Below are 23,293 nucleotides of genomic sequence, written 5' to 3' on the forward strand. Positions count from 1 at the left end.
TACCAAGGCTGTTTGAAATTGTACATTCTGCGTATACTAAGGCTGTCTGGAACTGTATATTCTGCCCCATCCGTGGCCGTGTACCAACACTGTTTGAACTGTACTTTCTGCCTATCCGTGCCGTGTACCAAGGCTGTTGATACTGTACATTCTGCCCCATCCGTGGCCGTGTACCAGCGCTGTTGAATCTGTACATTCTGCCCCATCCGTGGCCGTGTACTTAGCCATCTGAGCCGGTGCATTCTGCCCCATCCGTGGCTGTGTACTGAGCCTGTTTGGGTCTGTACATTCTGCCCCATCCGTGGCCATGTACTGAACCCCCTTGAAAATATATGATGGCGGAACAGCCAGCGACAACTCAGGCAACCAAGCCTAAACAATCTAAGGCGGCCAAGCATGAGCACACCAAAGCGGTTGCCAAAACTAAACATCTATCCAGCCACAGCACAACCAAGCGGCCACGCTACGTCTCTGTTCTGGTTTCCGAGGAGGCGGGCCAGGAACAGTTAACGAATCTCTTTCATTCTCCGACTGCATCCTCCGACGAGGACTTTGCTGGGTTTCCTGACCAGCCAGCAGGCAGCCACCCTCCTCCCATATTACCACCTAGAGCTTATTCATCTTCCCAGCCTGCTGAGCCGTCCATAACGTTGCCTCTACAAGTGCAACCATCTACCACACTGGGGCTGCAGCTGTCTCATGAGTTCATATCACAACTACAAGACATGCTATCATTCTTCACTCAAACACAGTCACAGTCACAAGTCCCCGCCATTCCTCAGCAGAGTGTGGACCACTATGTACGCATTGAGGCAGATCCATCATGCTCTCCAAATCCTTTTGACATTGCCAGGGGCAGGTTTGTTGATGGCGTTTCTTGTGGGGAGGATCCACCATTTGCTATGCAAGCCGAAGGAGACAAATGGAGTGATCAGTCGGAACAAGAGAAGGATACATCTTATCGCCTGTTTGATGCCTCCGATTATCAGCCCCTTGCTCGCAGAGTATTGAACACCCTTGGTCTCCAATCTACACAACCTGCAGCTGCCACTCCCACTATTAAAGGGGCCAGGGTTCTGAAATCCCCCACACCAGCAGAGCACTACCTTCCTGTGCCAGATCCTATTGCTAAGCTGGCCAAGGACGAATGGTCTCACCCATTACAAACACGCCGTTTTAACGCCCTTGTGGACAAGCTTTACTCTTTGGCTCTGGAATTTACAAGCAGACTGGCCGTCCCTGGCATAGACGAGCCGATTTCCAGTCTAGTCTCTAGATCCCTTTTGCCGAGGGAAGGAGATTCACATTTAAAGGACGCCACTGAGTGGAGGCTGGACTTTGCCTTACGCAAAAACCATGAGGCCGCTGCTTTCTCCATGCAAGCCTCTGCATCAGCTTCCATCTTTTCCAGGGCAGCAATGATGTGGTTGGATGACCTCTTAGATGATCCTAATCCCGATCCTGTCTCCCTGAGGAGGTTACTGATGAAATTACGCAAGACAGTGGTGTTTGTGGCTGATGCCACCTTGGACGCAAATCAGCTGGGAGCAAGAGCTATGGCAGCTCAGGTAGTCGCTCGGCGGACCCTCTGGCTTCATCACTGGCAAACGGACTCTACAGCCAGGGTTAACTGATCAAGGGCACCTTATTCCGGCTGATTACTCTTCAGTGAGGAAGCCCTAAAGGCAGTACTTGTTGACCCCAAGGATGCTCGGAAGCCTGTCTTGGCCCCTGTCAGGAACGTTGATCGCAGGCCCTTCAGATGTTTCACCTCATACCGCACGACCCAGCCCTTTCGAGGAGCGCGGCCCAGGGGACGAGGCCGCGATTTCCAAACCAATGATTTCCGTTCCTCCAGGGGAGTCTGGAACAGACGTTTCCCAGGCAGAGGTCAGTACCAGGGATGCAGAGGTACCTCAACGTCCTCATATCGGGGAGGGTCTCACCAGCACAGACAGTACTGACGCGATACCGGTCGGGGCAGACTGCTTCTGTTTGGAGACTATTGGCTGCGTCTGACTCAGGTTGCCTGGATCAGAGATCTTTTTTGTTATGGATATGCACTAGAGTTTTGGGCAACCCCTCCAGACAGATTTCATCCCTCTCCTTGTCCCAGGGCACCATCCAGGCACTGCATCATGCAGACAGCCATGCATCACATCTTGGACACAGCGGCAATAGAGCCAGTCCCTACAACAGAGAGGTCGGAAGGGGTGTACTCCCTCCTATTTGCTGTGCCCAAATGAGATCTGTCATGGAGGGCGCTGGTGGACGAGGGTCCAACATCTCACCCAGGGCACTCCGTTCAGAGAACCCCACAGGACTGTTATCACCACAAATGCCAGTCTCCTCGGCTGGGGAGCCCACTGCAACTCCCAGTTCGTTCAAGGGGTTTGGACCGCAGCAGAGCAGACTCAGAGCATCAATTGGCTGGAACTAAAGGCTGTCCACTTAGCTCTGCTCCATTTTCAGTCTCTGTTCCCCTTGGACCATGTTCTCATTCGAACGGACAACACATGTGCGAAATCTCATTTAAACAGACAAGGGGGAACCAGGTCCCGTTCTCTGCCGAACCTAGCTTACCTCATATTCGACTGGGCAGAACAACATTTACAATCCTTGAAAGCAGAACATCTCAGAGGAATTTGGAATGTGACAGCAGACTGGCTCAGCAGACAACAGGTCTTTCCGGGAGAATGGAAACTTCATCCGACCATTTTCCATCTTCTCCAGCGTCGGTTCGGCATCTTCTCAGTTGATCTGTTTGCCTCCAGTCGCAATTGCCAGCTACCCAGGTACTTCGCACGATACCTGGACATGACAGCGGAAGCGGTGGATGCTCTGTCGCTACCGTGGCCAGATGGCCTATTGTACGCCTTCCCTCCAATACCACTGTTAGCCAGAACCTTGAGAAAGGCGCAGCACGAGAGGGCCCAGCTGGTTCTGATAGCACCATATTGGCCCCGTCGACTGTGGTTCTCGGATCTCCTTGCCATGCCAGTGACGGACCCTTGGACGCTCCCAGTCAGGCCAGACATCTTATCTCAGGGCCCAATATGGCATCAGGACCCCAACTGGCTCAACCTAACAGCGTGGCTTTTGAACGGGGACATTTGAGGTCTGCTGGCCTGTCTGACGCTGTTATTGACATTATCTTGGCCTCGAGAAGACCATCTACCACTCGTATATATCAACATACTTGGGTGGCATTCTCCAGGTGGTGTCAGTCCCAGCACCTCGATCCTTCCCAGGCCACAATACAACAGGTGCTGCAATTCCTTCATAGGGGCCTCATGATGTGACTTAGACCCAACACCTTACGTCGACATGCGTCCACTCTGTCGTCCATTCTCTCAGTGTCCTCCGCTGGTGCTCCTATTGCCTCGCATCCGTTCATCAAACATTTTCTGACGGGAACCGCTCTACACTCACCGGCTGTATTCCACCGCTTTCCCTCATGGAGTTTGTCGAAGGTCCTGCAGGCTTTACAACGCCCTCCGTTCGAACCCCTTAGGACTGTGCCTTTATGTCTGTTGTCATTCAAGGTCCTGTTCCTGATCGCGATCACCTCTGCAAGACGAGTTTCGGAACTGGGTGCATTGTCTTCTGCCCGCCATCTCTGTGTTTTTCACAAGGACTCTGTTGTGCTGAAGACTGATCCTTCCTTCTGTCCCAAGGTCAATTCAGTTTTCCACTGCAACCAGGACATTGTTCTTCCTTCATTTTGTCCGAATCCTACCCATCCTCTAGAGAAGGCTTGGCATTTGTTGGATGTTTGGAGGGCTCTCAAGACCTACCTGTCTAGGACCCAGGATATACGGCGAACTGAGTCTTTGTTTGTATCCTTTCATCCACGTTCTATGGGGCATAAAGTAGCTAATTCCACCTTATCCCGCTGGTTGCGCGCATGTATTACCTTAGCTTATGAGTCCCTTAGGCTTCCAGTTCCAGCTAGCATAACAGATCATTCCACTAGATCAGCGGCCACTACGGCTGCTTTTGCTACCAACGCTCCTGTTGCTGATATTTGCAGAGCTGCTGTTTGGTCTACCCCACATTCGTTTATAAGGCATTACAAAATAGATTGTTATGCCTCTGCCGATGCCTCTTTTGGCAGACGAGTTTTGCAACAGGTTCTTAATGATGATTAGGATGTGGGTGGTCCCTCCCTGTTATGGGCTGCTTTGGTACATCCCGCTTGATGGCAGTCCTCCTGTGGAAAATGGACCATTGGTCTCACCTGAAGGGTGATTTTCATAGGAGGACTGCCATCACGACCCTCCCAGTTGGAGGATACCTAGATATTTTGGGGTTTTTTTATATATTCCTGTTACGCTATTATATTTAGATTTACTAGTGAAGTCAAGACTGCTATTACTGTTACATCGCTATGTTAGAGTCATATTATTATGATTATTGCTATTGCGTTATGTCTTTGCTGGTAGGCCCGTTGGCCTTTTTTCCTGCATTTTTAGATATCTCTCTTTGGACTCACTGTGAATGAACTGGAGAGTGGGAGGGGGCTGACGCCCCTAGTCTTGACTTCAAAACATTCTTGCCTTCAGACGATAGGTGGAGCTATAACCTGCTTGATGGCAGTCCTCCTATGAAAATCACCCTTCAGGTGAGACCAATGGTCCATTTCATTGCATATACCCATAATAGCACAGCTGAAGTAACTCCAAGCAAGAAAGATATAAGTTGGGGAGTATTTTTAGACAAGCTGCTGAACTAGGATAATAAAAGCAATTCAGCTACTTTACAAACACAAAGTGTAGCATTTTAAACCAGTAACTCTAAAGACTGTTAAAATAATTAGAGGCATGTATTTTAAGAACTACTTTACAAAGAACCATTCCTTTCCCAATAATTTGCACAGTATACCTGATCTGTAGGTATATAATTGACTCCTTCAAGGTAACTCATCTCTGACAGCTTTGTACAGCTGATATTGTGGAAAACAAGCAATTCTTTACCACAAGACAGCCTGGCAGACACATTTTAAAATCCAACACTGAATACAATGCTGCTTGTTCCTTACTGGTTTATTACAGCTATTTAAGCAAACTTTCCTCCAAGTTCTTATGTCACTGTAAGCCATTATGTCTTAACTAGCGGTTCTGATGCTAGTTTCTGTTTGGAGCTGCTCTGTGCCCAACTCTAGTTCTGGATCCAAACATTCTGGCATTTTTGATTTCACAGCATGGAGTGCATAGTTAATACTAGTGCTTCCAGTCCAGCTCCAGGACCCAAAGAGGGGATTGTATAACATTCCTTTTACTGCCTTGACTGAAAAGCCATCTGTAAAAAAGGAGAGAGAAAACACAAGGTGACCATTTTTCAAAAAAGGCCTAATATTCACAGTAAAGCCCTGCAACATTTCCTGTAATGCAGGATTCCTGCATTGAGCAGGGGGTTGGACTCGATGGCCTTATAGGCCCCTTCCAACTCTACTATTCTATGATTCTATGTCATTCTGACACAATGGTGAGGTTGCCTAATCCTAAACAGTAAATTGCTATTGAAAGCAGTGTTAGCTTCAAGATTTAAAACCTGTTCCTATCAACCATTCAAGAATGTATATCCCAAGTAAAGTCCATCCTGCTTACTTGTAAGTACTACAAATTCAAATTAGTAGCTGGCTGGTTATTTTCAAATTGTAATTGAATCCACAGGTTAACACACTCATTAACCCAAAAACACAGAAGTCTTTAAAAAGTTAACATAAAGCTAATTCTTAAAGTAGAAAACTGTTTTTTAATGGAATCCCCACTGATAATATGCCTTAAATGCAAAATCAGGATAAAAACCAGCACCTGATTAGGACTAACAGTGCAATCCTAACCATGTCTACTCAGAAGTAAATTCTCTTTAATTCAATGGAGCTCACTCCTAGGTAAGTGGGGTTGGAATTGCAGCCTGAGTCATCAGGACTCATTTCTGAGTAGACACGGGCTATGTACACACCATATATTTAAAGCACACTTTCCCCCACAAAGAATCCTGGGGGAATTCATACAACACAACAGGTATGCCTGACAGAACTGTGGATTTGGTGGTTCATCCACCTTAGATTCTCCCGACTAGGTAGGATTGCTCTATAAAGTATCTTTGTTTCATGTGACAGCTCTATTATGATAATGTCAAGGTCAGCTAGCAGCTATACTTGAAAGAAACTACTGACTGTGTGCTCCTCGTGGGTTTAAACACTTACTTGATTCTAGGAGCCGCTCTAGCTCTTCAGGTGGTATGAACTTCTCCCAGTCATGGGTGCCTATTGGAACAATGCCCAATACTCTTTCAGCAACTACAATGCCGAAGATATAGGACAACTGTGATTTGTTGATTGTAGTAATAAATAAGGAACCTTCCGGCTTAATTACAAAAAAAAGAAGAACAAAACACAAGTGTTTGTTTGCATGCTTGTCATCAACACATAATACAACTGGCAGTATCCTTTATGAGACAGGATGTTAAAATTAACATGTTAAAATTAGAATTGTCACAAAAAATTTTTAAAAAAATAATAGCATAAGCTTAAGTTGATTAACAAGCCTTACACTGGGCTATGGGAGGGGCGGCTGGACTAGATGGGGATGTTCCTCCACCCAGCTCTCCCAAGCCTGTCACACTGTAATCATGCAACACCAGCAGGTCTGATTATCCTGCCCCCACTTCCACCACAGCTGCCATCAGCAGCATTGCTACTGATTTTACAGCAGCCGCACCACTCCACAAAGTCCCACCTGTGGCAAGAGAAGGGGAGGGTTTTGGATTGTGTCCTAAATTTGCATTTGAATAAAATAATTTTACTGAAAAGTAATTATTTATTTTTACAGATTATGCAGATGTTGCAACAGTCGTCACCATAGGAAATTTTTCTCTGTGTGTATATATAATGCTTTTTCCAAGATCATGCTTGCCATCCTTTTTTTGTACTAAAACAGTAATTTTAAAAATCTGGTGCCCTATTAAGAGAGTCTGGCACCTTTCTTAACAATCGACAATTTTTTTTATTGATGAATCTAGCCTATCAACTAATTCATGTAGTTCTATTAATGCAACCCTAGTTAAAACGTATTTGCGTGGGTCAGTTCAAAAACATTCACCAGCTGGAGCTGTTTGAATTTGTACTGTAGGCAATTCAATTTATATTCAAATCTATTCACGTTACTATAGTTCTGAGATTGGGACACAGAATATCTTTTAGGCACTACTTCAGTATTTTTGTGCATTAGTAGTAGTTTCATTACAGAAACAAGCCAAATAATCTAAGTAAGAGATCCCTTTTGCATGGACCACTCCTAACTTTGCTCTTAATCATTTAGAACATAAGAGGCCTTAAAAGCAAATTTCCTGTTATTTTAATTATTTTTATGTTTTTGTTAATTCTGTATCATTTTTAATGACCTATAATTTCATTCTGCTAGCCTCCTGGGATCTCTTTATGAGAAAAAAAGCCAGTTACAAGTCTTAACAAAAACATTCCTAAATTAATATCATGTAATAAGTGAAGTGAAGAGTGAAGAAATGAAGAAATCTTTATTGTTCAAAGCCACAGGCCACCACAATTAAATATAAGAAAATACAGATAATAAATATTATTTAATGACATCAACGCCCTCAAACAGTAGCATTTATAAAATGCAAATCATCTTTGCAGTGTCAGAGCTGTAGTAGATACAAATGCACCAAATAAAGCAAACTCAAATAAACTTGCGTGGCTTCTTAGACTACAAAGCTTTAAATCAATAGGCTTTATAGGGGTGTTTTTAGGCAAAACGCTGCCTAACATCTGTTACAGTAATTTAACCTAGATTGTGATCTCTTACTATGTAGCCTGCTCAATCATTAAGGCAGAAGTTCTTGTAAGTTACTTGAAACTCCAGTTTTTATCTTACAGTATTCACGTCAATTTGTGTTATTAATGCCTATCTTGGCATGTATGTGCCAAGTTAGGAGTGCAAGGGCATGCATGCAGAGAGGCATTCTTGCTGGTTGCCCCAAAGCTCTACATTTCTCTCTTTTGGAGACTTGCTAAATCCCAGCTCTTATACTGATTTGGGAAGGCCCTCAAGTCTCTTTATTCAGATTGGCTTTTGGTTGCAAGGAATAGGGTGGCATAGGCCATGTTTGGGTTAATGTAGGTGTGATAGGATAAATAGTATGGGATAAATAGAATACAATATTAAATGATTTGAGCTTTATATTTTATTTATTTCATATTTTAGGTGAAAATAATAGATTTGTCCCTAGCATCCATTTATTGTCTGGTTAACATTTCCCAAACATGATTCTAACAGTGGTATTTGTTTTTAATTCAGATAATTTGAATCTGGATATAAGGTTGCATACAATTCCACTCAAGCATTACATGCATCAGACAAAAGGAAACCAGTACAAAATGTTTCTTACAGTAAATAACTTAATTTTCCAGTAGAAGTGATTAAGGTTTTTTTTCGCCAACTTTGAAAAGTTGTTTTCTTGAACTCACTTTTAACACTTCACCGCAGCACTGGATAAATGCTTCCACATCAGCCACATGTTCCACTACTTCAGAGGCTACAATGATGTCAAATGTTTCTGATGCCTCTTCCACTATATCCTCTAGTGTACAGGATTTGTACTGTATTCTCTTAGCCAGGACTGGATCAAATGATTTATGTACTTCTGCTGTTCTAATGTTGTCCTCCAGAGGATCAATTCCAGTAACTGAAGCTCCCAGTCTACCTAGAGGCTAACACCATAAGCATGTTATTCTCGTCTGCATTTAAAAAAAAAAAAAAAGGATATGCAACCAAGTTTCTAGTGGATTGGAAGAAAGTTACTGAAGGGCTTAAAGTAATCTCCAGTCCTTCCTCCCTAACCCCTGCTCCTCTCCAAGAGTCCCCCCACCCAAAATTACTGGGATAATAGATTCAATAATATAAGGAGAAAAGACAATCATAAGCACTGTTATACAGTTTAAATTGCTGTATTTAAAAATACAAATTATATTAAAGAATGAATCCTTTTGTCTTCTAGAAATTCTAGACCAGAAATATGATCTAGAAAAAGTATGATGTGCCTTAGGCTGCAATCCTGTCTTCACTTACTTGGAAGTAAGGACTACTAAATACAGTGGAAAATAAAACTCCAATAAAATTGGTGGAAATTCCAGCAAAGTAGGAAACTTGAACTCTTTTCACACAACCAGTCAAAGTGTGTTCCAGCTCACATTGTAGCTCTACAGAATAATTCTACATTTCCAGTGACAATACAACATCCTCCCTGCACATAATATGTGCAGTCTCCCCCCTCAGTGATTTATTAGAATAATACAATTATAAACAAACTAGCACAGCAGAATGCAAGAGAGACTTCTATTTATTTTATTTATTACATTTATATCCCACCTTTCCTCCAAGGAGCTCAAGGCGGCGTACTAACATGGTTCTCCCCCTCCTGATTTTATCCTCACAACAACCCTGTGAGACTGAGAGACAGTGACTGGCCCAAGGTCACTCAGTAAGCTTCATGGCTGACTAAGGATTCAGGTCGTAGTGTGACACTCCAACCACTACACTGGCTCTCAGTTAAACAACTGTTTTGAAGAAGTAAATAAGCACTATTCAAAACCTCAGTGTTGTGCTGCCTAAAAATAAAGGTGTTAGGGATAAGAGAATTTATAATCAAAACGGTAATCCCTACCTCAGTTAATAATCCACCACCACAGCCAACATCAAGGATCTTCACACCAGAGAGAGGGCTTCCCAGTTGATGATCATTTCTCATATTTAAAACAGTATCTCTTATGCAAAATATAAAACAAATGAGTTAATTATGACTGTCCACCAATGAAGGACTTTTAGCTGATCAACTACCCTTGCATATTACCAAAGCCTCAACATGTTTGCCTTATTGAGACACTGACTGAAGTTGAAGAACTTACTCTTTACTAAACAAAAGCTACGGTTCATTTTTAGGAGGAAAGGTCATCCTTGATATTCTTTTTCTTCATCCCCTATTGTTGTACACACTTCAGGACAAATATTGACTCAAAAATAAAGAAAAACATCATTACGTCATAGCTCTACTGATTAAAACATGCCCTCATTAAGTAAAATTGGTCCCCAGTAATCAACTAAGGCTACTAAAAGCCCCATTCAACTCATTGGGACTTACTTCTGAGGAGAACTATATAGGACTGCTTGTTCAGTCTACCAGGTTACTGTTCCAATTATAATAGCTTTGCATTTAATAAGGATTTAAGCTCAGCAATAGTAGCGAAGATATACTTCAAGCCTGAAATTAGAAGTTTTACTATTTTCAGATTTCCTGTAGAAGTACATGAAAACTGACACATTCTAAAACCTTACCTAATAAAGGGCACTCTGATATCATTCATAGAATGAAGGGCTGCATAATCTCCATGCTCATCCCACCATTTATGTGCCAAGAGTTGGAATTTTCTCATCTCTTTTGGATCCACTGTTTTTTGTGAAGTGCTGTATAGTTGCTTTGTGAGTAACCTAAACATCAAATGCTTTATTAGATCAGTTGGCATAAAAACAGGGATCAACTAGCAAAAATTGATGTTAGAAGTGCAACAAAAAGTTGCCTTTGTGGAAAAGGGAAATTTCACAAGTGGATATATTCAGATTGTATTAGGATCCCACCTGGCAGTTCTATATCTTGACCTATTAACATTTAAGAGATAAGTAAATGAAAAAAGGCTAATGTATTGCGGACTTTGGGTTTGTTAATAAAAGAAATAAACAAATGGAGGTGATCAAAGAATACAAAGAAGAGATAGAAGACAATACTTCACACAACACATAATAAACTAATGGAATTTGCTCACACGAGATACAGTGATGGTCTTAAATGACTTTAAAAGGGTATTAGTCTAGTTCTGGGAAGACAAGTTGATCAAGGGCTAGTAAATAAACACAACAATTTCATGGAATCTTCATGTTCAGGGAGAGGCATTATGTCTCTGAAGACCAGTTGGTGGAATACTAACAATGGTGGTCTTCATGGCGTGCTTGTGAACGTCACAGAAACATCTGGCCAGCCACAGTTGTGTTAGATGAACCTTTGGTCTAGACTAGAGACTGTAAGTTATCTGACCTATGTAGAGACAAATAATTACATCCAGTGCAAAGAGGTGAAGACCCCAAGGTGAATGTTCACAGTCTTGCTGTCCAATTATAAATTATGCTTTACCAACATGCAAATGATGCTGTTGTTTTCTTAGAATAAAAAAACTGGCAGTCCACTTGTAAGTCTTGCCATGCCATAGCATAAAAGATTAGTGGCAAGAACACGAACATAATGACACAAGATGTGGCATTATGCTTGCAACACAAAGACATAAGCACAAGTGCCCAGAATCAGAGCATTAAAAGCTTAAATACTACTATAGTTTGCAATTACATTACTTCCATTTCCTACTTATTTGGGAATGTGTGAAAACCGTTACAAAAAAGCCCCTAAACATTCAGTTTGAGTCTCAAGCTTTTGATCATTTATCAGATTGATGATAACTATGGTAGTTCATAGTGAAGCACGCTTGTATCCTATAAAAGTTTCTGCAGTTATCAGAAATGACAGACAGTACTCACACTGTGCTCTGTTCTTCAGTTAAACCGACAAATGTGATATATTTTAATTGATTTTTACATTTCTTAAGGAAGGTTCTTTGGACTATTCGAAGAGGTTGACCATAGTGATTACCTGGAAATATAAAAATAAAGCAGTACTTCAGCATCACAAGTTTTGCAATCAGCTTCCTGGTCCATCATTTTTGGAACTACTTAGAATCCCTAATACATCTGAGTTTCTAGCAGCCCATGTAGTAGTACCTAACTTCTACAAAGAATGGCCAACCTATTAGAACATCCATTTGTAACATTTTGCAATTGTAATTTTGGAGCTCTTCCAGTAGCATATAAAATTTTGCACATTTTCATAATTAGTCTCTGGAACCAGATTTTTTAATCCAAAAAGACAACCATTTGCTACAACAGTAATCCATGAATTTGTGTCACTACTTTTTAATGAGCTAAAATTGCTATCTGCAAGACCGTTTTCTCGCATATTGATCTGCCCATGCTTCACAATCACCAGATGAGGCCCTTCTGGTGGTCTGTAAGGGAAGAACCATAGCTCACTGGTAGAGCATCTGCTTTGTATGCAGGAGGTCTCAGGTTCAATCCCCAGCATCGCAAGGTATTATTATTTATTTAATTTATATCCCACCCTTCCTCCCAGGAGCTCAGAGCAGCAAATAAAACACCAAAAACACTCTCAAACATCTTAAAAACAGACTTTAAAATATATTAAAAACCCTCATAAGCACAGGCTCACCTGTGTGAAGTATTGGTCTCCCAGTAGTGTTTGGCAGCTTTAAATATCTAGGGGTTACTATTAACAAGGACTTAAAGTCCTTACACATAAAGTGTAACTTCAATCCATTAATACGAGCTATTAAAACTGAGCTTTATTTTTGGAAAAACCTTTCCCTTTCTTGGCTTGTAGAGTGGCTGCAATGAAAATGGCCATTCTGCCCAAGTTCCTCTTCCTCTTCCAAACTCTCCCCATTTATCTCCCTGAGACACTCCTACAGAAATGGCAACAAATGCTTAATTCTTACTGTAATGGTGGTGAATGCTCACACTTAAGTAAAAGCAATAAGGGAGGTTTTGGCATGCCAAATCTGCAGGTATTTTACTAAGCATCACAGATTAAACAACTAGCTCAAATGATTCGTTTTGATCCAAGTACACTTTGGGTTTCAATGGAAAATACTTTAAATGTAAAATGCCCATCAGCACGATCACTCCTTTTCCTCCCACTGTCTAAATGTGCTCTCTCCTCAGTCACACACCCTTTCTTGAATGTCACCTTGAAACTCTGGACTCTTCGCAAATTAGCGCCATGGCCTTCTTCCATTCCTAGATCACCCCAAATTTCACCACATTGACAAATATAGACAATTTGAAGGTTGGGAGCAGAGGGGATTGCTGACAATGCGAGATCTATTTGATGAATGGCATCCTTTACAAATCTTTCAATTAGAAAAGCATCTCTCTGGCTTAAGGGTAAACTGATACAGAATCTTACAAGTATCCTCTTTTATAAACACAATTTACAAAGCAGAAGTTCACCACATTCTCTGACATCCTATGAAGCCATGTTTAAACCGGGAACTTCTAGCCAAAAGGCACTATCTCTATAGTTTATAGCCTCATTAGAGTTTAAATATGGAAAAGAAAATTCAGCACATAAAGCTTGGGCTAAAGATTTGGGGAGGGAAATCACAGAAGAGGAATGGAATGATATATGGGTAGGCCCACACTCAAGAGCCACTTCAGCTCTCATCAGAGAGAATGCTTTGAAAATTATACATCAGTGGCACTTCACTCTGGTCAAACTGAACTATATTAACTCCTCCCTTTCCCCCCAGTGCTGTAGGGGATGTCCGATCCATGGCTCTCTTCTACATTTATGGTGGAACTGTAATAAAGTGAGACAATTCTAGAGTGATGTTTTTCAAATTGCTAGTAAGGTTCTTAAAGCTATAATTATCCTGGATCCAGCCTTGGCACTTCTTTTCCTTAAAGGGGATTCCATTGTCCCTAAAACTCAAATGTCTCTCCTATCCAGATTCCTATTTGCAGTGAAAAAACTGGTTTACTTGGCTTTGGGAACTTGCCCTAGGTGAAAAATTAACTCAGGAATGAAAAAAAGCTTGGGGGGAGACATCCTCCAATAAATTCACTCCAATGTGGTATCCCTTTATATGTTATGGTATCGAAGATGGAGCAGAAGCGAGACCACCTTCATCATTAACTTCTTTTCGGTGGGATGTATATCCTGCTTTTAAATTCTATTATTCTGCTTTCTGGTATTCTTTCTATTTTATAAATAAAGCTTCTTTTGCTGAATGCACTCTTTTTCTATTTTATATAGAGTGACATGTTTATTGTACTTTGATTCTTGTTTTCCTTGTTTGTTGTTACATTTACTGAAAATCTCAATAAAACATTCATTAAAAAATTAAAACAAAACATCTTTAAAAATATATTAAAACAAAGCATTTTTAAAATCATCCTTTTAAAAACATCTTTAAAAACATCTTAAAAAGCAATTCCAACACAGACGCAGACTGGGAAAAGGTCTCTGCTTAAAAGGCCTGTTCAAAGAGAAAGGTCTTCAGTAGGCGCCAGAAAGATAACAGAGATGGCACCTGTCTAATATTTAAGGGTAGGGAGTTCCAAATGGTAGGTGCAACAACACTAAAGTCTGCTTCCTATGTTGTGCGGAACAGACCTCCTGATAAGATGGTATCTGCAGGAGGCCTTCACCTGCAGAGCACAGTGATCGGCTGGGTATATAAGGGGTAAGACGGCCTTTCAGGTATCCTCGTCCCCAGCTGTATAGGGCTTTGTATATCAAAACCATGGACAACAATGGTCAGGCTATCCTTGTCCAGAAACGGCCACAGCTGTCTTACCAGCCAAAGCTAGTAAAAGGCTCTCCTAGCCACTGAAGTCAACTTGTCTAGCAACAAGAATCCAGGAGCAGCCCAGACTATGAATCTGCTCTTTCAGAGGGAGAACGACCCCATCAAAAGCAGGTAATTGACCAATTATCTGAAACTGGGAACCACCAACCCACAGTGCCTCCATCTTGCTAGGTTTCAGACTCAGTTTACTGGCCCTCATACAGCCCACCACATCCAGGCACTGGTCCAAGGCTTGCACAGCCTCTCCCAATTCAGATGTTATAGTGAAACAGAGCTGAGTATTTTCAAGAACGCCTGATTTCTAAAATGGCTTTGAGGCAAAGAATTGTGGGGGAAGTCTGTCAGGACCATTCCTGTTGGGATCCCACCTCAGGCGCCACCTGCTAGGTTCACACCTGTGGTCTCCACCTGTCATGGTCCCACCTCTGGGTCCTGGTCTTTAAATGGTTCTCACTGGCTCTAGCAAAGATCTCTCAAGATCCCACTGCTAGGCAGCACCACCAGACACTCCCTGTAAAACAATATTGCCTTGAGACTGTGCCTTAGTCTTCTCCTGGCTTATTGCTACTTTGTGTCTGGGTGCACTTGCAGGCCACAGCCCCCCTGTATCTTTGTGCCTATAAAGAATACAGCCCTGGGTTGCTCTGGATACCTGATGATGTTACACTATCTCTTCACCGCTGCCACCATTGATACTGTTTCCCAACCTTGGTATATGCCCTGCCCACCCTTCTGGTCTGTGTAACCCAGCCAAGGATCAGGCGTTCTGGTACACCAAGAAATATTTACTTATATACACAGGGAATATAACAAGATTACGTAAAGGTATTGTCAACAAGCGTGTGGTTTCATAAATTGCGTTATTCTTTATGTTTCTAGCCGTCAATAACCTGCCTCACTACCCGCCTAATCCAATCCAACCCACAAAATCAACTCCAACCTCCCTCAGAACTCCCACCAACAGAACTCTCTCCACACCTGTCATCCTCTCATTTATACCTTCAGACACTCAAACGCTCAGTCAATCATAATACAACATTCTCCAGCCTTCCAGCCCATGTACTCCCCCCTCACACTCAGTCTACTTACCACATATACTCTAATAAACCCACACTTACCATATTTACAGTAATATATATACAGGGACATCACAAAATCATCTTGTCTGGGATGGGGCCTGAGAGGTATGAGTTTGCAGTTTTCACAGTTGAAGCTAGTTAATTAGGCTGCAAGGAAGAACACTTGCTTATCAGTGGAGACTGATACTTCAACGCCACCTGGCCTGGGAAGGTTGGGGAGTGTGTAACTGTTGGGTGTGAAAACTCTAAAAATATTTCATCATCAGAAAGTCCCTTGATTGGCTAATTAATTCCTGGCTGTTGCTGGGCATTTTCCTCTAAGAATAGGATTCAGACCTTAGCCTTTGTTCCCCACTGTCCCCTAAGGTTGCTGATGCTACCTAGGTGGGGTTCTATCTTCCATCCACTATCCAGGCTATACATCTCTAGGGAGATGTGGAACCATAAAGCTATTTTATTGTTTACCACTTTGTAAGAATAGACTAGGCTAGACACTTTTGTTATTTTGTTTTGTGACTGTAACTCTCTGTATTTTACCAAGCCCTTAAGGGTGTGGGTTTTAAGGAACCATTTTACCGCTGTAATTGTGCACTTACATTTTATTTAATAAACCTATTTCTTATTTATCAGTGTGTGTTCATTGCAGGAGGGAATTTGGCTCTGAATCCAATACCTTGGCCAACTAACCATGGACTACCGTATATCTGGATATTTTGCCTAAGACTCCAAGACAAGGAGGGTAGTTTGGTGCTTGTCTGTTGGAATCCTTGGCAGGTCTATTTCTCGCACTTTCGGTTTCCCCTTGGCCCAGAGTAGGTGATCAGATTAAGAGGTGGTGGCAGTCTACCTACTTACAGGGTTGTTGTTGGTTTACTCAACCCCAGTAAGGGGAGACATGGGTTTATGCCTTGCCAGGATCAATTGCCCTGGGTTTGAGAATTGAGTCCTAGGACTGCACCAGGAGTAGTTCATGACAGGTATCTTCAGCATACTGCTGACACTTTGCCCCAAATCTCCTGATGACTACTCCCAAGGGCTTCATATAAATGTTAAACAGCATGGGGGACAAGATGGAACTGTTGGCGAGTGCGTGAATAGGTCAAACGTGGTTTGAATTCAAGCGCCGTATAGAACAGGAATAAGACAGGCCAGGCAAGTTTCTTGTAAGAGTCTTTACTAGGCAAAGACATTAGACACAGCTCTCTCCATTGACATTTCTTCCCCCACTCTGAGTTCCTGCAAGTTTCCCACCTTATCACACTCCCAGCCAGCCACTGACCTTGATAGTCTGGCACTCTGTTCTCACAGCTTAACCCTTCTGCTTCAGGTTTCTCTCTCTCTGCAAAAAACCTTGTCTGTGAGTCTCACAGACTGCGTCACTGACCAACAGCCCCCACCTGAGACTTACAGACTACAAAACTTCATGTTACAATTATTACATTTCTACAACATTAACTTTTCATTACAATACATTTCAGTACATGGTTTGTTTTCTTACAGTTTACATTTACATTTTCAGTTCAGTTCAGTTTCTCTTTATTCTTTATTTACACAAGTTTCACAGATTCATGTTTGTTCACTTTTATTTGACAAGACATTTATTTCATTCCTCAACACAAAACTTCCACATTAGATCCATTGTTTCTTTATCTATTGGTCCTTCTTTTTCCCATTCTACTGGATATTCATCTGTTTCATTATTCTGTTGTGTAACATTAAATGCAAATCTCTGAGGTTGACCTTTCGTTTTTCTCTCTGATTTCCTGACATTATCTATTTCCATTTCTTCCTCACTTTCTATTTTACTTGAACCTGCACCACTAGTACTTGGCATTTCTGTATCATGTGTTGCCATGTCTTCACCTCTCAGCCTTTTAACAGTACGTTTGCCACCGTGTATTAAATCTGTTAATGCAGTTTTTAATGGAATTTGCTGCCCGAAAGGAACATCTGCAGCTTCCTGTTTGCTTTCACCCTCAAGTATAACTGTTTGACTGTCTCTCCAAGGTTTATCTATCACCTTTATGTTTCTGCTTAACACTACTTGTTGTTTCTCAGGCAACCAAACTCTATAATATGAATTCTGAAATCCCAAAATGCGTCCTGCCTGCGCTTTTGACTGTTTTGCAACATGTACCCAGCATTTTGCCCCAAAACGTTCTATGTGTTTCACCCTGGGTTTTCTTCCAGTCAGTTTCTCATAGGGAGACATGCCTATTGTTCTGTGCATAAGGCGGTTCTGAATATAAACAGTGTACAGAATACATTCACCCCAATAAGTGTTATTCATATCAGCATCTGCTAGCATTGCTCTCAATGAATCCTGCAATGACCGGTTCCTCCTCTCTGCCGTTCCGTTGGAGGATGGGCTGAAGGGAGCAGTGAGACTCTGTATTATTCCCTTCTTTTCCAAATATGTTTTAAATGAATTACTGGTAAATTCACCACCTCTATCTGATCTGATATTTTTGATAACAACCCCATGTTGTGTTTCTGTTCTCTGTATGAATGCCTTTAATTTCTCTTCTGCTTCACTTTTCTTTTTCAATAAGAACACATGTGTAAATCTGGAGAAATCATCCACAATCACTAAATAAAACCTTGCTCCACCTTTTGAGCACTGAAAAGGTCCAGCCAAATCCACATGTATGAGCTGATAGGGTTCAGTAGTCGTGCTTTCACAGCTCTTATTTACTGGAGTTACTGTCATTTTTGTTTTATAGCATACCTCACACTCATCCACATGCTCACAGTGTGTTAATTTCAAATCTTGACTATGCTTTGGGGTGTTTTGTATCTTTTGGAAATGTGCGTGTGCCAGTTTTCTATGCCATTCATGGAAACAATTATCATGTTTATCTTTATTTATACTTATCCATGCACAGGTGGGTTTATCAAGATTGCACTCAACCATAAACATTTGATTCTGTAATTTCCCTTGCATGCATATTTCACCATCTTTTCTCACAAAACATCTATCCCCTTCAAATGTAACTTTGCAACCTATTTGAGCCAATTTTCTCACTGATAGAATGTTAGATTTTAAGCCAGAAATCAATAATACATCTGTTAAAATTCCCAAATTACCCATCTTCAGCGTGCCTGTTGCAATCGCGTCCTGAGTCGATCCGTCAGCCAGATAAAGCTTCTGCTGCGTCGGCTTTGAAGTGTAAAATAAACTAGAGTCTGTGATTAGGCAATTAGACGCTCCACTGTCAAGAAGCCATTTAGAGTTAATCAGTTTATTGTCCTTAGTAACAAAGTTCACACTTGCTCTCTGACTTTCAAAGTTTCTGTAATTCCTCTTCTTTAAACAATGTCTCTGTATATGCCCACGTGATCCACAAAAATAACATATTTTAGTCTCTTGCTTGCTTCTTTGATTTTGGTGTTGTACAGACACAGTCACAGTCACAGTCTCTTTTAATTCTGTTTTCTTATTCTCTTGTCTCCTATTCCACTCTTGTTGAAGTTTCTGTTCCACAAAGTCCAAAGTCAGATTCCCGTCAGGTTGGGTTTCAAGACTAGATACCAGAACGTCCCATTTTTGATCCAATGAAGATAACAGGAGATAAACCATCTGTAGGTCATTATGATGCACGCCTCGATCTTGCAGCTCAGCATTTAATCTCCGAAATTCAGCCAAATGCTCTTCCATAGTCACATCATCTGTAAAACGCATCTGATAAAGCTTCCGTGCTAAACACAGCCTGCTCCCCGCAGTTTGTTGAACATGAGCGGCTCTTAACTTTTCCCACATCTGATTAGCCGTCGGCTCATTACTCACCAGCAATAGTTGTGAATCTGATAGCCCCAGAGTAATAAAAGCCTTTGCTTTCTCGTCTTTCTTCAACCACGCTGCTGAAGGAGCTGCCGGAGGGGATTTTTCCACGACATCATTCAAATCCTCTTTAATCAGAACTGCTCTCATTCTCCATTTCCAACTGGAGTAATTTACAGCATTCAGCCTCTCCATCGGCATCCCGGAAGATAGATTTACAGCCATGTTGCCCACTCTTACTTGCCTCTCACTTGCGCTTTGTTTCTCTCTGCAACAACGCCACTTCACTGGCTCTTGAACCCGCTACCACGCCTGATAAGCTGGGCCCATAACCCCTGTTGGCGAGTGCGTGAATAGGTCAAACGTGGTTTGAATTCAAGCGCCGTATAGAACAGGAATAAGACAGGCCAGGCAAGTTTCTTGTAAGAGTCTTTACTAGGCAAAGACATTAGACACAGCTCTCTCCATTGGCATTTCTTTCCCCACTCTGAGTTCCTGCAAGTTTCCCACCTTATCACACTCCCAGCCAGCCACTGACCTTGATAGTCTGGCACTCTGTTCTCACAGCTTAACCCTTCTGCTTCAGGTTTCTCTCTCTCTGCAAAAAACCTTGTCTGTGAGTCTCACAGCCTGCGTCACTGACCAACAGGAACCCTGTGGCACCACACAGCACAACAGCCAAAAGACAATCACCCAATGCTATTCTCGGAAAACAACCGTGGAGGGATGATCAGAACCACAGTAAAACAGTGCCTCCGATACCCATCTCACTAAGTCGGCTCAGAAGGATACCATGGTCAATAGTATCAAAAGCTGCCGACAGATCAAATAAGAATAACAGGGTCACATTCCCACTGTCCTTCTCCTGATAAATGTCATCCAGCAGGGCGACCAAAGCTGATTCAGTCCCATAACCAGGCCTGAATCCAGTCTGGAATGGGTCAAGATAATCTGTTTCATCCAAGAGTACTTGCAATTGCTGCACCACAACCCTCTCAGTCACCTTCCCTAAAAAGGGGGTATTTGTGACTGGGTGGTAGTTGTCACAAACCAATGGGTCCAGGGCGGGCTTTTTCAGGAGCAGTCAGATCACTGCCTCTTTTAGGGTGGCTAGGACCACTCCCTCCTGCAACGACGTGTTGACCACACCTTGGATCAACTCATACTCCCTTAGCAAGCTTTAATAAGCCAAGAAGGACAAGGGTCGAGAGGATACATTGCTGGTTGCATTGTCACAAGCACCTTGTCCACATCATCAGGCCTCATCAACTGAAACCGATCCCAAGAAATTGCAGCATATGTTGCACTGGACACCTCACAGGGGACTACAGTAAGTGTGGATGGGGCTTCAAGACTGCTACAGAAGTGAACAACGTTACCCTCAAAGTGCCTTCAAACAATTCACAGTGGGCCTCTGAAGGGTCTAAAACTCCATTTCCTGGAGTTGATGTCAACAGACTCCTGACAACTGGACAGCTACTTGAGGATGTGATGGAAGCAGAGAAGTGGGCCTTCTTCGCCACCCTCACAGTAGGCACGGTTATGATGTTTTACTCGTGCCCGATCAGCCTCACAGCATGTCTTTTGCCACTAGCACTCTAGCCATTGTCCAGCCTGTTTCATTGCCTTAGTTCACGGGTGTACCAAGGTGCAAATCAGGTTCCACAATGCTGGAGAGGGCACTCAGGAGCAACCATGTCAAGAGCCCGAACCGTCTTGTTGTTCCACAGCTTGACAAGGGCTTCAACAGGGTCACCTGATCTATCTACTGGGAACTTCCCCAGGACATTCAGGAATCCCTTGGATTCAATTGGTCTCCGGGGGTGGACCATCTTAATCCGTCCACTAACCCTGCAGGGGAGGATTGGAGCCATAAGTATAAACTTTATCAGGAAGTGGACTGACCACAACAATGGGGTGATATCAACCCCCCTATCTCCAGAACCCGCCTTCCTCCATCTGGAGCAGAAAGCAAATTGAGGGTGTGCCCTGCCCTATATGTCGGACTGGTGACGACTTGAGACAGCCCCATGGTCGTCATGAAGGCCATGAAGTTCCATCCTGGAACACTAGAGGCAGCCTCAGCATGGACACTGCAATCACCTGGGACTATCATTCTGGACTCCTCCAATACTACAGCCGAGAAGGCCTCCTCCAGGTTGGTCAGAAAAGGTGCTGGGCAGCAGGTATTGCACCAAGCAGAGTTGGGAATATGCCCTGCCACAAACCCTGGAGATGTGCTACCAGCCAGTGTGGACAACATTGATTTCCTACGTGAGATGAGGTACACTGTGAGGGCCCAGGAATGGGCCTTTTCAGTGGTGGCTTTTTTTGCATGAGGAACTGTCTGCCTACAGAGATGCTTCTAGCCTCGTGTCTTTACAGCTTCAGATGGCTGGCCAAGATGCATCTTTTTCAGAGGGCATTTGGAGAAGGAGGAGACCCGATAGCTGCTTGTGTTAGTAACTGTTATTCAGAGTTTTGTTGTTGTGTGCTTTTAATGGATTTTTATGGCTTATATGTATTCTTGTTTACTTTTTTTTGTAAACCATTCTGTGCCCTGTGCAAAGGGTAGAATATAAATCATCTAAATAAACAAATACACTAACAGTAAAATTATCTTGACAGTGCATGATTCATAGCTTCACAGTGGAGTGATATTTTCAATGCACACTCTACATTCAGTCTCTCTTTACAGAATATCACAATCTAATTCCATACCGAATGTCAGAAATGGTGTCAACATGGTTCCATTTCTACTATGGTTGAAATCAATAAAATAGCGATATGTGGACCAGACAACCTGTTTGGGACTGTGAAAATTTATTCAAAGCTAGATGACAAAGTTTGCCAGGTCTTTTATGACACCCTACACTGGCACCTTATAGAACTGCATAAGCTACAAAGACAGCTCCCAAGGAGTGTACGGACAATGGGGAAACAACAGAGGAAGAAAAGGGGCTGGCAAATGTCATTAAACGAACTTAAAACTAGGCTATAATCCGTAATGAGTAATACGACAGGCTAGATGGAAAAGGTAAACTTTGTTAATCTACATCTTGGAAATTATTATTTTTTAAATGGAGCGAGGCAGCCGGCTATACAAAAATGCAACAGATGCTGCTTTTTGCCTCACATTATGTTGCAAGAGAAGGGCAGGTTTGCTCTTAGGCAGTTTGTTACATGCAGAAATCCTCCGTCCGTAGTGAAAACGGTCAATCTTAGTAACCACCCTCAAGCTCGTGCCCAAAAACAACATTGGGGCTTATGATCTCCGTCGCTCATAAACCTGCAGTGGGACGGGTGACAGGAAGCCCCACTTGTTGCCATTCTTGTAGCCACAGGGCAACTGTTTGGATTGTAAGGACCCAGCGATACGTGTGGAAGCCTATCAGTATGCAGGCCCCAAAAGTTACCCACCGCAAGCCAGCTAGGCCACTATGGCATGCAGGACGCGCAAAAGTTACTCACAGGACGCCCCTCGCAAACTCAGGGCGCGCCGGCAGACAGACCAACCACCCGCCATTTCACCGCAGCAGCCTGGCCCTGCTCAGCCAGCTACTATCCCAGCCCTTCAGGGACTAAAGCTGCGCTGCCGAGAGTGGAAAGTGGGCAAGGTGCCACTCTTAGGCAGGGCTCCACCTCCCGGCCCTTTCCTGCCAATAGGACGTGCCGTTTCCCGTCATAACCCGAACTCAGCCTCCGGTTCCGGTGAGGAGATGCGTTGTGTTGTTTTTCGAAATAGCTCTACGCTCCGCCTGAAAGGCCGCCGGGAAAATAATCCTGCAACGCCACGGAGGAAGCTGGTTGTGCTGCGAGCCTTTATTCCGTCCTCCATTCACCTCAGTCAGATTGCAGACCTATGTGCGGATGCGGAACGGGGGGGAGGCGAAACCCTTTTGAGCACAGATTTCAGAGAAG

At 42.9% G+C, this 23,293-nt stretch overlaps 1 protein-coding gene across 1 annotated transcript; it reads right to left on the reverse strand.

Moving 5' to 3' along the window:
- Positions 1–4,885: 4,885 nt before the first annotated feature.
- COQ3 (coenzyme Q3, methyltransferase) lies at positions 4,886–23,083 on the reverse strand. The gene is made up of 7 exons (XM_061623412.1): positions 22,844–23,083; positions 11,607–11,718; positions 10,359–10,511; positions 9,691–9,790; positions 8,495–8,737; positions 6,215–6,374; positions 4,886–5,301 (listed from the first exon to the last, which is right to left on the reverse strand). The coding sequence occupies exons 1-7, from the start codon at positions 22,896–22,898 to the stop codon at positions 5,108–5,110; spliced, it is 1,017 nt and encodes a 338-aa protein (XP_061479396.1). The 5' UTR covers positions 22,899–23,083; the 3' UTR covers positions 4,886–5,107.
- Positions 23,084–23,293: the final 210 nt, after the last annotated feature.

The sequence above is a fragment of the Rhineura floridana genome, chromosome 4 (genome assembly GCF_030035675.1).
Source record: "Rhineura floridana isolate rRhiFlo1 chromosome 4, rRhiFlo1.hap2, whole genome shotgun sequence".
Classification (NCBI taxonomy): Eukaryota; Metazoa; Chordata; class Lepidosauria; order Squamata; family Rhineuridae; genus Rhineura; species Rhineura floridana.

What these genes read in the sequence shown, in the direction of transcription:
- COQ3 (XM_061623412.1), bottom strand. Translation starts at nt 22,898, where the DNA reads ATGGCGGGTGGTTGGTCTGTCTGCCGGCGCGCCCTGAGTTTGCGAGGG. An exon ending in GAGTTTGCGAGGGGCGTCCT is followed by an intron (nt 11,719 to 22,843) that starts GTGAGTAACTTT and finishes TTATATTTCCAG; the next exon opens with GTAATCACTATGGTCAACCT. An exon ending in GTGGTGGATTATTAACTGAG is followed by an intron (nt 8,738 to 9,690) that starts GTAGGGATTACC and finishes TTATGGTGTTAG; the next exon opens with CCTCTAGGTAGACTGGGAGC.